Source organism: Tachypleus tridentatus, chromosome 9, assembly GCF_004210375.1.
Source record: "Tachypleus tridentatus isolate NWPU-2018 chromosome 9, ASM421037v1, whole genome shotgun sequence".
Taxonomy (NCBI): Eukaryota; Metazoa; Arthropoda; class Merostomata; order Xiphosura; family Limulidae; genus Tachypleus; species Tachypleus tridentatus.
In genome coordinates this window covers 100,637,959-100,653,800 of record NC_134833.1, presented here as the reverse complement: position 1 = coordinate 100,653,800, position 15,842 = coordinate 100,637,959, and the positions used below count along the sequence as shown (strand labels likewise).

At 32.5% G+C, this 15,842-nt stretch overlaps 1 protein-coding gene across 1 annotated transcript in view; it reads right to left on the bottom strand.

Moving 5' to 3' along the window:
* Positions 1–13,196: 13,196 nt before the first annotated feature.
* The window catches only part of tzn (hydroxyacylglutathione hydrolase tenzing norgay), a 34,820-nt gene continuing 32,174 nt past the window's right edge, over positions 13,197–15,842 (bottom strand). The window contains exons 7-8 of the mRNA XM_076456038.1: positions 15,049–15,150; positions 13,197–14,052 (exon numbers count right to left, since the gene is read on the bottom strand). Coding sequence (XP_076312153.1) covers positions 13,888–14,052; positions 15,049–15,150 — 267 coding nt within the window. The 3' untranslated portion in view covers positions 13,197–13,887. The remainder of the gene's footprint in view (positions 14,053–15,048; positions 15,151–15,842) is intronic.

Genomic DNA, 15,842 nt, shown 5'->3' with positions numbered 1-15,842 from the left:
ATAGCAAAATAGAACTATTAACATTGTAAGTTTTGGCAACATCTCATTATCAATACTAACAGAGGTTTTCAAAAATTATTTCATTGTTGCTACTACTGTATATTTTAGAGACTTTGTAATGTGAAATTATTGGGACCTGAACCAAAAACTAACCCTGGCAAAATCCTATTCATGTGCGAGATGGGCTCTAGATTATTATTTCATGTTTTGAAAATACGAAGTTTATATTACTGTTTCATGTTTAAATATCCGGAGCCTAAGCTACTCTCTAAAGTTCTAAGTAGATGAAGCCTAGACTTCATGTTCTAAAGATATATAACTTAAATTAACCTTTTATGTTTTAAAACATAATATTTCTCTCACTTTCTTTGGGTAGAATAACCAAGTCAATTGATTAGGTTCTTTTAATTTCATTACTTTCTTTATTGGAAAGAATATTAGTAGAACTTTCTTCATAATAAGAAGAGAATTTGGACCTGGGAAAGGTTTTGACAACATATCGCTGTTATTGTTCCACGCACACAACACATTTATGAATTGTTTAATTAACTTATGTTTACAAACGAAAGTAGTTTGTATATTTCTAAAATGTTTATGTAGAAAGTAAATGATTTATATTTCTATGAACCTATCAAACTGTTCTTTCATGGACTAATCAGTGACAAACTATGATTATTATTGTGATAATATCACATAGTGTTCACGCGAAAATATGGAAGTTTGAAAAAGGTGGTATACTGTTCTACGGATAGTACTTAACAACTCCAAATCGGTGTTTTTTTTATGATATTGACCTGATGGGCCTGTTTGTGTGAAAAGTTAAACTGTATTTTTCACACCAGAATATCCTACATTTCATCATATAATTATCGTGGAAAGTGTTTACCAAAGGTGTGACCTACATGCACGAGTACAGTTGACTATAGAAAGGTTTTCGATTTTGTTTTGTTTTCGATGTTTCGGTTTCATGTTGAACAACTAATCTTCTCACCAGAAGCGTTTTAAGCACAACAAAATATAACCCTAATTACAATAGGAGGTCTGATTACTGTGTTTTTTACAAAACCTCAGAAACTTAACCTTATTTCCACTTCGTTTAAAAGAAGCCATATCAGCAGTGAATAAGATAATTCAAGGCGTGCATAAATTATTTGACCCATTTTAAAAATTAATAACTTCAAAAATGTTATAAATACTGTTCTGTGCAAAAGTGTTAGGACAAAGTAAAAAATTAGATTTCAGGCTACCTTCAAAGACAATGGAAGGTAAATCACAGGTGAAACAGCATAATATTGATATTTATATTTAATCCAATAGCAACTCAGTAGAAATGCTTGAGTTCAACAAACAGTCAATGTTTTGTTTGTCCCCCTTTTGGTTTAATAACTACAGGTATTCTATCAGGCATTGTTGCAACACATTTTATGAAACTGTTTTTTGTGATTTCACTCCATATGTCTTTAATACTCTCCCATAAAGTTTCCTTGGAAGTAACTTTTGATTTGTCAAGATTTTGATCTATCAAACATATTCTCTGTTTTAAAACCTCCCACAAGAAAAAATCGAACGGGCTTACGTACGGACTATCGTGTTGGGCAATCTATACCAATCCATCTATCAGGGAATGTGTTATTCTAGAATTTTCGGATGTCATAATCAACAAACTGTGCACATGTTGAAGACAAGAAAAAAACTTTATGAATTGTTTGTCCAGTTAAATAAAACCTAGGTGTATATCTATAATGTTTTTAAAATGAGTCAGATAGTCTTTGGACACCTTGTAGAATTAATTTAATATATAAAATATTTCTAGATGGTTTGCTGTAAAATAAATGACAAACCTTCAACCCTCATCTGTAGGTAGAAATTATTACAAAAACAAAGCGAAATTTATTAATATATTTTGTGACAAATGCAATATCAGAAATAGTAGAAATTAAAAAGCACATCGTTCTAAACTTAAAAATACTCGGTATCTCATTCAGTATTAAATTGCTAACTTTTATTATATTGAACAAGCTAAAGCTTTGCTACAAAAGTGAATTCTTTTCATTTGTATATCACTTTCATACGTTCATCAACTTATTTCCTGACCAGAAACGTTTTCATAACAATTTGAAATAGTTAATTAACTTCGAAATGGGAGTAGGTACTAGCATAAAATCGTAAAAGATAAAGGACAGAGACATTTAAAAACTTTAAATATGAAACTAACAATATATTACAAAAACAAAGTTTCCTATAAAAATGTGACACTGGACCAGGGCCTGGCATGACCAAGCGCGTAAGGCGTGCGACTCGTAATCCGAGGGTCGCGAGTTCGCGCCCGCGTCGCGCCAAACATGCTCGCCCTCCCAGCCGTGGGGGCGTTATAATGTGACGGTCAATCCCACTATTCGTTGGTACAAGAGTAGCCCAAGAGTTGGCGGTGGGTGGTGATGACTAGCTGCCTTCCCTCTAGTCTTACACTGCTAAATTAGGGACGGCTAGCACAGATAGCCCTCGAGTAGCATTGCGCGAAATTCAAATTCAAACCAAAACCTTCCACTAAGGAATTCTGTTACATTTTAGGGTGTTGTTCCGAACTGCAGATTCACAATGTCTGCCCATGTCACTTGAAAGAGAAATTACTGAAAAATCTTACCCTTCCGGCTGCCTTCAAAAATGTATAACAAAAGTCTCATTAGTTTGATTATAATAAAAGTCATGATAAAATAAAATGTGAACTCTACTTGTTTGCATCAGTTACAAAAACAGTCATGACCAAGTTTCACAGATTGCTGTTTGCAGTTATGAAAATAATGGCAGGAACAGTTAATACTTTGTGAAATTCTATAGGTTTGGTTTGGTTTAAGCTGCACTGGTACAAAATATGAAAAATTCTAGTTATTCAAGAATCATATAGATCAACTACAACTTTATCTCACTCACTAAATCAGCACTTGAGTGAGAGGACAGACAAAGTAGTAATGTAATAAATCGGTCAAGTTATGGATCAGTCAGATCAAGAGAAAATGTACACGAGATGTATCCACTAGAAAACATCAAGAGTGTGAAGTAGTCCCAAGTAGATGGTATTGCATTAAACACAATGAAGATTAATAAAAGTGACACACCTTTTGAACCACAATTATGCATTACTGCAAAATATCCTTGTTTCACAATGATAAATAATAGTACTTTAAAAGATGTGTAATTTGCTTTAACAAAATTCCGCAAGATGTATGAGTAAATTCATTAAAAATTGAAGATTGGTGATAGGATGTCTAGATGTCAAGATCATTATAAAGCTTGATAAACACAGCTCAAGTCATGAAATGGATATATAAGCAGAAACAAATACTTATCAAAGCATCTGCTAGCTTAGTCGCAAAAGATGTGAATACAACAGTAAAAGTTTTTTTTTTGGCGATATGAATATCTAGTGTTTAAATGTTCAGTGGATGGAAAAAACTGGAATGTAAAGCATATGATGACAAACTTGTTTGATTGACCAGTAATAAAAAACAAAAGGGGAGTATCACATTTCTGACTGATTACCTAAACATCATCGTAAAACCTGAGACATGTTTTAACCATATAATATTGGTAAATCGTTTAAGAGATTAATTGTTCATCTAACAACAACCTAATTCCAGGCCATAACGGCACATCAACGTGTAGCCCTTTATTAATATTGTAAATTTTCAGAATTATATTTTTGAGATAGCATATACCGAGGGAAAGAATAGAAGAGTCAGTTGCAAGATTGAAACTGGTGTAAATGCGAAAGTACATGGGGAGGACAGATGTTACTTAAATCACTCTTAATTGGGTGTTATAACTAAATGAATCTTCAGGAGATTACTGAAGAAAGAAAAGACTATGCCAAGACTGGTGATGAGCTTCCAAAGCATAATATAATAGTAGAAGTAATATTAAAATAATCTTATTTACATTGGGTATCTAGTGGTAAAAAGAAAAATTATAATAAAACATTGATATAAAATAATTATTAATAATAAGGTATAAAGTAAAAGTGGTTGTCATTGACCAATCAATTCCTTGTGGTAAACATTTTTGAATTAGGGAAGGCGCAAAGCTACCTTAATTATACATTCACAAACATGCAGTGATGGGACTCTGCATCTGAAGGAAGTACAGCCTGTTCTTTAATTGCTTTAACCAGTGTTAAGATCCTCTAGTATCTAAATTAATAAATGTTAGATAAATAATTATGTGTTGAACTAAAGTAATTGTATAGTTTGGGAATATATTGTCATCCATTCCTGTTGATGTTAAGTGGCTCTTGCAAAGATTGATCGCTTTCAAGACAAACACGTGACATATCTTTCCAATGTAAAATATTCATACATAAAGATGTGTTCAGATGATGAGTTTAGAATTTCCACAATAGAATATCTCTTGTATTTTGTAGCATTGAAAAACAAAGTGACATGGGTTAAAGTTTGGCACCAGGAACATCCATAAACATTAGTAACAAGTCATACATAAGCAATGGAAATCAAATTGCAAACTATTGTAACATTTGAGAAACCTCTAACACAAAGGTCAATAATAGAAGACGTTCTCGTGACCCAGTCAACATTATACAACATAATCAAGTATTTCCTCCTGGAAAATGACATGAGTCACGTGTGTGCCAGTTGGTTCAAAGATATATCCATTTAACATCTGGTACAGTTGGAGAATGAAATAGGTATTCATGCTATTCTCTATAAAACTTATAAATAAATCTATAAATCAAATCAATGCACTTTTACTCATCTTAAAAAAACAGAATATTAATTTATCAATAACTGAATAATGGTTAATGTAGAAAGAAGTATCAGGGTTTCACAACGAACCAAGATGAAAAAAATAGCAAAAACTTACGGAAGAACACGAAATGTCAACACAAGCCATATAGTGTAATTAGTTTTGAGATTACTCTTATGATCAATACAATTTATATACAGAAAACCAAATTTCAGTTAATAAACATTTAAAACAATACAATGATTTTTATTCAATTTTATGAATTTATGAATTATAAAGTTTCTTTAAGTCAGAGAAATTAAAAAAAAAAACGATCCCAACGGAAGTTTCTACATTTAAAACAATTACAAGTCATTTATCTCCCTTTACTGAATTATTATTTTTTACAAATTAAAATAATTTATTGAACTCATATTCATACATTCCTATTTCAACAACAGAATAATGTAAAAATTTCGTTACATGAAAAGCTTGTAGCACTTAAACTAAGAAAAAGCAGTAATGTAAGCAAACTGTTCTTCACTATATTCTGTTTGAAATCCATAATTGAAACATCCGAACTGACGGTGTAGTTCCATCACGCTTAGTTATTAGCGAAAACAAGAACCAAGTTGAAAAATATAGAAATGAGTATTTATTCATCAATGATAACAGTTACGTTTAACACCCAGTCTGCGAGTCAAGGCGATAGAATTCGAGGGATTGAGTGGCCTGCTACAGTTTTTGATATTCAAGTTTGAACTAAGAAAATGCCCTCTATTAAAGAGCTATACCTGTTAACCTAAAACACTTACTGCCACAATAACTTACTCTTCAACAGTATTCAGCCACAAACATGCAGAGTTTAGATATGGCCCGACTGTGTTCCTTTTCCGTAGAATAGTAAAGTAGATAGTAGAAATGTTCATGCTCAACCAAGTACCAAACTTAGTCACTTATAGCAGCAAATAAGTTTCTTCGAACTTTCTTTGCTATTTATATCGCAATAACTCGAGAAAACCGAGAAGAAAACATCTTTAGAGAGTAGAACCAGATTTTGTATTGCGTAAAGTGTGTGCACAACCACATTTTGTGCGAAATTTGGGATTCGAGTATGGGTTTTACTTCCTCATAGTTTAAAAATCAATGAGAATTTTGTCAATTCTGATAAAGCAACACGTTTTCACATACAATATAGGTTAAAGTGTATACATAGTGTTCTATATTAATGTTATTAATTACGTGAATGAAGTATTTATTGAGAAAATGTGCAAGTAGTAACAGAGAAGGAAGCTTATGATCGGAAAAACATGAACGTTTTTTTTTTTAATTTCGAGCAAAAGTACACGAGAGCTAGCTGCCCCTAATTTACCAGTAAAACCTAGAGGAAAGACAGATAGTCATCACTACCCACCGCCAACTCTTGGGTTACTCTTTTACCAACGAATAGTGGGATTGACCGTACATTATAACGCCTCCACAGCTGAAAGAGCGAGTATGTTTGGTGTGACGGAGATTCGAACCTGCAACCCTCGGATTAGGAGTCGAGCGTCCTAACCACCTGGCCATGGCTAATTATATAGTCAGTCAATTTTACCGATCTCATAACCACCAGGGCCCTGCATGGCCAAGTGTGTTAAGGCGTTCGACTCGTAATCCGAGGGTCGTGGGTTCGAATCCCAATCGCACCAAAAATGCTCGCCTTTTCAGCCGTGTGGGCGTTATAATGTGACGGTCAATCCCACTATTCGTTGGTAAAAGAGTAGCCCAAGAGTTGATGGTGGGTGGTGATGACTAGCTGCCTTCCCTCTAGTCTTACACTACTAAATTAGGGACGGCTAGCGCAGATAGCCCTCGAGTAGCTTTGCGCGAAAATCAAAAACAAAACAAATATAACCACCATAAAAATTAAGATGTAAATTATGCTTTTTGCATTGTAGAATGACTATATATTATAACACGTAAACACAAATGTTCGGTCTAAATAGATGAAATATCATAATATTATAAATTTAAATATATTTACAATTTTTATTATATTTACTTTCCAGTCTTGCCTCGTTAACATTACAGAGCTTGCATTAACGAGACGCATGTCCACTAATATTACCGCACCTAATCATATAACACTGACCTTTAACATTTACCAAATGACTTGATTTGGTTGTGCTTTAGTAGATTAATATTTGGTGAAATACAATTAATTTCAATGATCATATATTACGTACATATACAGATTATTATTATTTAAAAATAAGTTCTTCAAGTTATTTTTCTTAAAACATACAGGCCCGGGATGTCCAGATGGTTAAGGCACTCGAATCCTAATTCGGAATTCACAGGTTTGTATCCCAGTCACACCAAATATGGTCGCCCTTTCAGCTGTGTGGGCGTCACATGTGCGGTCAATTCCACTGTTCGTTTGTAAAAGAGTAGCCCAAGAGTTGGCGGTGGGTGGTGATGACTAGCTGCCTTCCCTCTAGTCTTACACTGCAAAATTAGGGACGGCTAGCGCAGCTAGCGCTCGTGTAGTTTTGCGCGAAATTCAAAACCAAACCAATATACTACTAGCTATGTTGTCAGAACTGGGATACGAACCTACGCCTCCATTCGGAAACCAGAATACACAATACCGTTATAATAACGGAAGGTTTTCATACCTTGAGTCTGGCGCCTAAGACCGCTCGGCCATCCTGGACAACTACTGCTCAAAACTAAATGATAAAACTGACCCGAAAAAATCCTGGTCACATCTTAAAAGACTCACCAATGAAAATACAGACTCAACGAAATATCCTTCACTTGAACATAATAATACTATAGCACACAAAATTGAAGAAATAGCCGAAGCTTTCAAAGATCAACTTCAAAATACTTTTAAAACTCACACTCATCCAGATATGGATATATATTTCTACAATAAAGTCATTAATCACATATTAATCAATAAACATCAATTTGAACCAATTTTTCCAATAAACATAACTGATACAAATACAAGTTCCAACACAGATTATACAAGCACGTTACTAACAAATGAAATATACCTTCAAGAAGTACTCGAAGCAATAAAAAACACAAAAGCAAAGCATCAGGTGAAGATGAAATACAAGCTATCCTTCTATAAAAGGGAACTCCGGAATTGTTTGACCACCTAAATTCACTTTTTAACCTATCTCTATCCTCAGGATACATCCCACTTTCTTGGAAGTTGGCAAATATATTAATGTTCCATAAGGAAGGAAAGCCAGCAAATAAACCTAATAGCTACCGACCAATTAGCCTGACCAGCTGTGTAGGCAAAATTCTTGAAAGAATAATCAGTAATAGACTCTCCACATTCTTGGAGATAACATCAAAATTACCAAAAGAACAAAATGGATTCAGGAAATTTATACAAACGACAGACCACCTAATCAGATTAACCGAAACCATAATATATAGCTTCAATAAAGAAGAATGTACTGTCGCTTGCTTCCTTGATATCGAGAAAGCATTCGACACTGTATGGCACGATGGTCTAAGGTTCCGAATGAATGAAATGGAACTACTGTGAGGAATTATTCGCTGGTTATCTAACTTTTTGGAAAATAGAAAATGTAGAGTAAATGTTGAAGGAACTTTTTCTGAATACTTTACTCCAGAAGCTGGTGTCCCTATGGGAGGGGTAGTTAGCCCTATACTCTTCATTATGTATGTAAACAATATGCCACTGATGGATCCAAATCATGGATTCTCTTCACAGTTCGCAGATAATGTGGCAGTCTGGAAGAGTGCCGCAACACCCACGATAGCAGCCACTAACATACAACCGCAACTGAATAGAATAAGTGAATACTGTCAAAAATATAGAATAAAAATAAACACAGCAAAAACACAACTCGTAGTCTTTACGAAATTGACAAAACACAAAAAACAACAGCCAGAATTATATATGAATGGCACACTACTCCAGCTTGCCCCATCGGCAAAAATTTTAGGTCTGGCCTATGATTCAAAACTAATTGGACCAATCATGTGAACGAAATTAAAAATAAAGTTTGGCGAAAAACTAACTATGCTAGGAGTCTAACTGGTAAAAACAGTGGAGCATCTACAGATAACATACTAAAAATCTATAAAACATATATTAGACCTGTAATAGATTATGCAGTTCCAGCATGGATAACTGTAAGCAATAAAATAATTAAAACCAAACTACAAACAATCCAAAACACACTCCTCACAACTGCATACAGAGTTCCAAGAACTATATCATCTCAGTTCATTCACAAATACTCGAACATACCAACCATACCAGATAGACTCCTACATAGTACAATAACGTACTTTAATAAAAACTGGATGAAAAACGAGTTACTATGCGAACTAAACAGGTACCTCATACATGATGAAGCTAGTCCTAAATATCTCTCCCCAGTAAACTTGTATTTTAAATGTAAAAATAAATAAATATATATATATATATTAAATAATAAAAATAATAAAAATATATATACATATATATATATGTGTTAAACAATAAAAAAAATGCCACCAACAAACTTGACATTCTGCTGATAGAATAAAATAATCACTATATACGAGCCACAACACATGGAAATTGCCCTGAAAAGGATCAAAATAATATTCAGTTCTACAATTATAAATACCAATCCGTCAAAAACATAAGTACGGGGAGGAGGAAAAGGTCATAGAGAACCTGACCCTCCAGGGTATGAACTTTTCTTATCCAAACACCGACAGACATTCACATTACTAGTTATGTTATGATATGTAGCTGGCAATAAGTATGTGCTGCTGCACATGTATATAAGTTACATAAAATCATTCACGAGTATTGTACATTAATAGATCGATTACACCATGTAATAGGAAAATAAAAGATTTGATTTATTTGTTAAGACTTTCAAATATGAAGTTAACTATAATTAGTAGCATCACTGGAAGGTACAGTGCACCTGATATTTTCCTTAACGCCATTGAGAAAAGTTTTCACTTTTAACACTGAAATATTTGATTGGCAGTAGATTTTCATAGAAGCGATAAGAGTGATACTCATACCACACCTGAAATAAAACTTAGTTAAACCTGTTGTTTTACCGGGCAAGAGAGATTAATATTTTGTTTAAATCTGATCGTGATACTCACTAATAGATGGAACTGTCTTTATAAAGTTAAGTTCGTAAACAGCAACTTAAGTCGTACCAGATGTAAACTTCGAGCGCACGGTGTTTTATTTTGTTATAATTTAATCATAGAGAATGAAGTATATTTTGAAAACTGCATAATTGTGGTGAATGTTTTCTTAACAATGCATTAGTAGAGACATGAGTGTACAGCCAAAAGCAACACTTCGTAGTTGGCTTTATGTTTACTAAAATCTGAAAAGTGTTATATACAATGCGATGTTGGTTTTAATGAATTTCCATGATTAAGTACCTCTGTTGGTATTGACCTATTTTTATTAATTGTGTAATAACCCGATTTTTTTTCCTATTCAATAGAGGGCTATATTTTTATACCAATCAAATACTAGCGAAAAGAATGTGGCTGGGTTTCAAGATAGCAACGACTTCTGACATGGCTATGGAAATGAGGAACACAGACGGTGTAACACATAAATATATATTCAGAAATGCATGCAACTTGTATTGTTAAATGTGCACTGTGAAATTCATGTCTATTCAATAAAGTTGTAGATTCTCGAGTCAACAACATACTGTGTGCATGTAAATACTAATAGGTGCCAGTATTGTTGCCTTACTTGAAATTACTAGACATTCTCCCATAAAGCGTATAAAAAGTAACACAAAGCAAATAGACTATATATATTGTTGGCTTGCTACATTTGGAAAACCGTATACCGTGGAAGTTACAACTATGATTAACGCTAATTAATTTGGAAACTACATGATCACGAACATTTATAGATTTCGAACATAAGCTGTTTATCTTTAAATGACTAACGTTGGACGTTAGCATTTTTACAAAGACCTTATATTATTTCAGTGGTGAAAATCTCGTGATCAGGGAAGAGCTAGCTAGCTCCCCAGTAAGTGAATTGTGCCTATATCAATTCAGAATTAATTTGCTGATTATGAACCCTTGATAAAACATCAAAAAAGTTGCGTATCAAAGACTCAATATTGTTTGTAAGTTTGTTAAACTTTTGCCTATAAATCATTATACGAACTTGTACAACCTAACGATACACCTTTTTAAAAATTTTGACAAGTTTTCAACACGTTCTTATACAAATTGACTACTAAAGTATATTTACATCTGCCTCTTGTTTTCATCCTTTGAAATGAAATGCGCGAGCGCATGCGCGTTTAGATCAAGATGATTATGCATTGGGTATAATTATAATAGATAATCACAAGGAAGATCTATTTTTGTACGAGCTTTAATTCTAATACAATGACCTTAATTTGAGTGATAGAGTTCATTAAATAAAAGTATAAAGAGTAAATGTAAAGAAAATAAAAATATATATACTTTGAAAGATTCTCTAGAACTCATGCGTTCCATTTATTCACATGGATGCATAATAAAGATTGATCAAATTAAACAAAATGACATTTTTAATTATCGTGATTGTCATTGGGCTCGTAATGCTGTAAATTAGTAGGACTAATCTGACTTTAAATACATAGCATAATTGCGAGACTCGAATTGTACTTTATTATGAAAAATCAGGGTCTTAGCCACTGATCTAACAATCTAATAATGGCTACTTATCTAATTTTCTTCCTGCTTATTCTTGGTGATTATCTTGTTTTTTTCCATAGCATGTGGTAGGTAACCATTGAAAAGTAGGATAGTTCGTAATGTGCTTTTCTTCTTTGGGGATTGGGAAATCTATCACGTCTGTCTTTACAACGTTTGATCTGCAGTGGTGATATTTACCATACCTCTGCCTTTCCTCCAAATCCCAGTTGTATGCATCTTAAAGCTGCGTGTCTTGGTAACTTTCACGTCTAGAAATAGTTTTGTTGTTGTTTTTTTCCTTCTTTATTGTGAATTGTATTGCTGGCTGATGCCCGTTTAGGCACATAATGAATTTTAGAATGTTGTCCATAAGGTGTAGCTAGGTCATTAATATCTCAACATACTTTAGTCAAATTCCAGGTCTTTGAATGACTGTCTTCAATTATCATCAAATTGCTCCATTTATAGATTACCATGTGCTGGTAATAAGAGTAAAAAAAAAGAATGGCTAAATATTTTTTGTTGTAATATATAAAAAAGAACAAACTAATTAGTATAAACAATATAAAAACACAAGGAAATACAGGGTACTTAATATCTAGTGAAAAATAAAATTATTAACATATTAATTAGTCTGAGGTAACTACAGATTACTAACAACAAAGTCCACAAAAATTCATTCTTTAAACTTAACCACAAATTACATGCATATCTAAATATATATTAAGTATCTGAAACAAACATCAATATCTAAATATATAAATCTGTCACAAAATTCTTAACATTCCTATATTACTAAATCCCTTTTATTTTTATATAACAGTATTAGACTCACACTTAAACTGTTATTGCAATACCTCATAATATCATTAATGTGTAGTTAATAGATGTTATTACTTAGTCTTTAACACTGGCTACCAGTATTTCAAGTAAGGAAATGGAGATGGTCATTTGAGATAAACAGAAAAGAATGATGTATTCAAATTTGAATGTTTATTTCAGACACTTGCATGAAGCTGCAAAAGAGCTACATATCCTTGAATTTTTGAGGAGAATGAAGATAATCAGCAGCACTCACCAACAATTCCTGGGTTACTCTTAGCTAATCAAATACTGGGATTTGGCCAATGGCCCCAAATTGTGAATCATGAATTTATGGCAACAGGATACAAATCATGGACCTTCACATTTCATTGCATAACCATTTGGCCATGTCACTATTAAAGTGCAAGTTGATGGGTAATGGAGGCCTTCACACTGAACTCACGAACTACTTGATGCTTAATAAAAGACACTATGACTGAAGCTTTCTTTCAGAGGTAGGGAGTATAATAACTTATCTTAAATGAAAGCAGACACTGTTTTTCATTAATTTCAATTTTACAATGCTTTAAGAGACAAAATAATCTGTGTTACTCAAACTTTTTTTTTTTTGTCAGGACCTATGAAATAATATGTCACTGTCTGGCTTTTGTATTGTACAAGACTAAAATCCAGTCCAAGTGGTCTGAACATTTGTGACTATACATGATTATTCAAAAGGAGCTCTTATGTCCAGAAAAATGTTTATCTTACCTATTACAGCATAGTTTATAGTAAAACTGAATTCCTTTTTCTGCAAATGTCAAGAATCCTTGTTCAAACATAACATGGCTAAACGTAAATGGCTGGTAATAACTACAGTAGATTATACATTTATACACTTTGTTTTGATGTCACTCTAAATAAGTAAGACCAAGCATTACTGCAAGTTTATTTGTCTTTATTTGTTTCCAGTGCCTTATTCTGAAAGCAGACCAATCTGAATACAGTGTTAATGATGTATTTTTTAAGCCAGTAATTATAAATTCACATGTATGAGATATATGAATGCATAATGCAGATACAAAAAACACCCTTTCTTATACCTAATATAAGCACTATTCCAAAATTTAGAACATTTTTTTTCCTTTTTCCTTTGATGCACTATTCACCTATTTTTCAATATTATTGTAAGTTATTTCATTACATTTTTTTTATTTTATTTAACTCTGTTCAAGAGCTTAGAAAAGCCTTTTTATAACTAGCTGGCTTCAGCAGAGCAATGTTTTCACCAACAATATATATTAAGAATGAAATCTTCTCACAATATCCATAGGTCATATATCAAAATTTGTAATTTATCTACATATTAATATGTTCACTATCATACTTTCACTAAGCTTCAATAGTTTGCTGCACTACTGTTAAAAGTTGGATTACATGTACAACCAAGATAATTAACACATAAATCTTAATCATGAACACCACAAAAAAAAAATTATTTCTGTTTGATATACAATACATATACATATATTTGCAAGCTACCTACATAAGAAACACTTAATCAGTAACATAAGTAATACTTCTGCAACAACATTCTTCGTAAGAAAGAAAAAAAAAAAGAAACTATCAAAATTAGAAGTTATCCTTTTCTTTACGAATAACTGCCATGGTTTTCACTGGATCACTTGCACCAGAATGTTTCTGAACTGCTGGAACTTCTACTCGCATAAATGGATTAAAGGTTTTTTCTTCTCCAATGGTTGAGGGAATTGTTGGCTCCTGCGCATTACGTTTTTGCTGTTGAAGATAATGAAAATAAGTGTATACAAAAGGAATTTTTATGCACTTTAAACTTTGGATGCATACAAGTAAAATCAAAATAAAACATCAAGTTAACTAAACATTTAAAAATAATTTGTTTATTTTGTACATATGTTCTATAAAAAATACATCCTTCAGATACATTTCCATTTTATTTTCTTCTGTCTTCAATTGTAATTTTGGTTTTTATGATTTTTGTTTGTTGCTCATTTGTAACATCAAACTTTTATTAAAAATAAAATATTTCAGTTATTAATGTTTATGCAGTATCAAACTACATGACAAATGTTTCTTTAGTGAAGCATTACGTGTATGAGCAATTCATAAATAATGCAGTGTGCAACACGAATGTAACAATAGCAGGAAATAAACATTTATACTTTTTGTTGTGCTCTCCCAGTGTTTGCTAATCAATATAAACTATATCAAATTGTTTACACCTTTAAGAACGAGACCACCACAAAAATTTATCGTGCATTTTTTACTGCACACTTTGATGACCAGTGTGGCCTTAATACAAATTTTAATACTTTGTTTTTCCTTAGTTTAAGAGTGTTTGGTCAATTGGTTATTAATAACATTTATTTAATAACTACAGATTTTTAAATTAAAATGTCTTGCCTTAAAATATAAAGAAAAAAACTGTCACAACGTAACAGGATCTTAAAAGTGAACATTCGTAAACATTGTGTGTGTGTGTGTGTGTGTGTGTGTGTGTGTGTGTGTGTGTGTGTGTGTGTGCACTTCAAACACAGACTTTGATGTTCCCAAATTCAATCTACTTTTCCAGAATAAATATGACCAACTTTTTAATGCATTGTTTTAACATCAATTCTGTTATACATTAATCAACATGTGACTTTTAATTTTTGAGTAAATTGATTTTATAATAAAATATTACAAGCCAAAATGTTCAGTTTATTTATTCTCCTAAAAAATGATTATTTGTAGAGAAAATAAGATGCATCTTACTTGAGCCCAAGATAGTTTTTCTTTGATTGTTGTATTTTCAGGTTCAACAGTTTGAGCAAACTTAAGATTTTTGACAGTGTATTCATGACCACAATAAACTCTCTGAAACATACAAAAAGGTTCTCAGTAAGTAACATTCCAATTCAAACTTATTTGTAGTCAAAATATAAAAGTGACAAAAGACAGTAACATACATGATAAAAAGTGTATAACATAGCAATCTCAAAGTAAACTACTGTATATGGATTAAACTTGAAGGAAACTACAGTAAAGAAAGTAACTAACTTTTTTCTTTTGTTTCTATTGAGAAGTATAAATTCCAATGTTTCAGTTTTTATTTGTTAGTTTGTTTTGAATTTTGTGCAAAGCAACTCGAGGGCTATCTGCACTAGCCATCCCTAATTTAACAGTGTAAAACTAGAGGGAAGGCAGCTAGCCATCACCACCCACCACCAACTCTTGGGCTACTCTTTTACCAATGAATAGTGGGATTGACCATCACATTATAATGCCCCCACGGCTGAAAGAGCAAGCATGTTTGGTGTGACGAGGATTCGAACCTGAGACCCTTAGATTACAAGTCGAGTGCCTTAACCACCTGGCCATGTCGAGCCTTTTATTTATTAGAAAGAAAATATTTATAAAAAAAGAGCTAAAGTTTCTTGAAGCATTTATAAGATACTAAATGAATAAATATCCTTAAAAACTCTTTGATAAATTATTCCATGCACCTATAGATTTGAAAATTTAAAAATTTCGGATTCTTGATGAGCAACTACAAACATACACAGAAT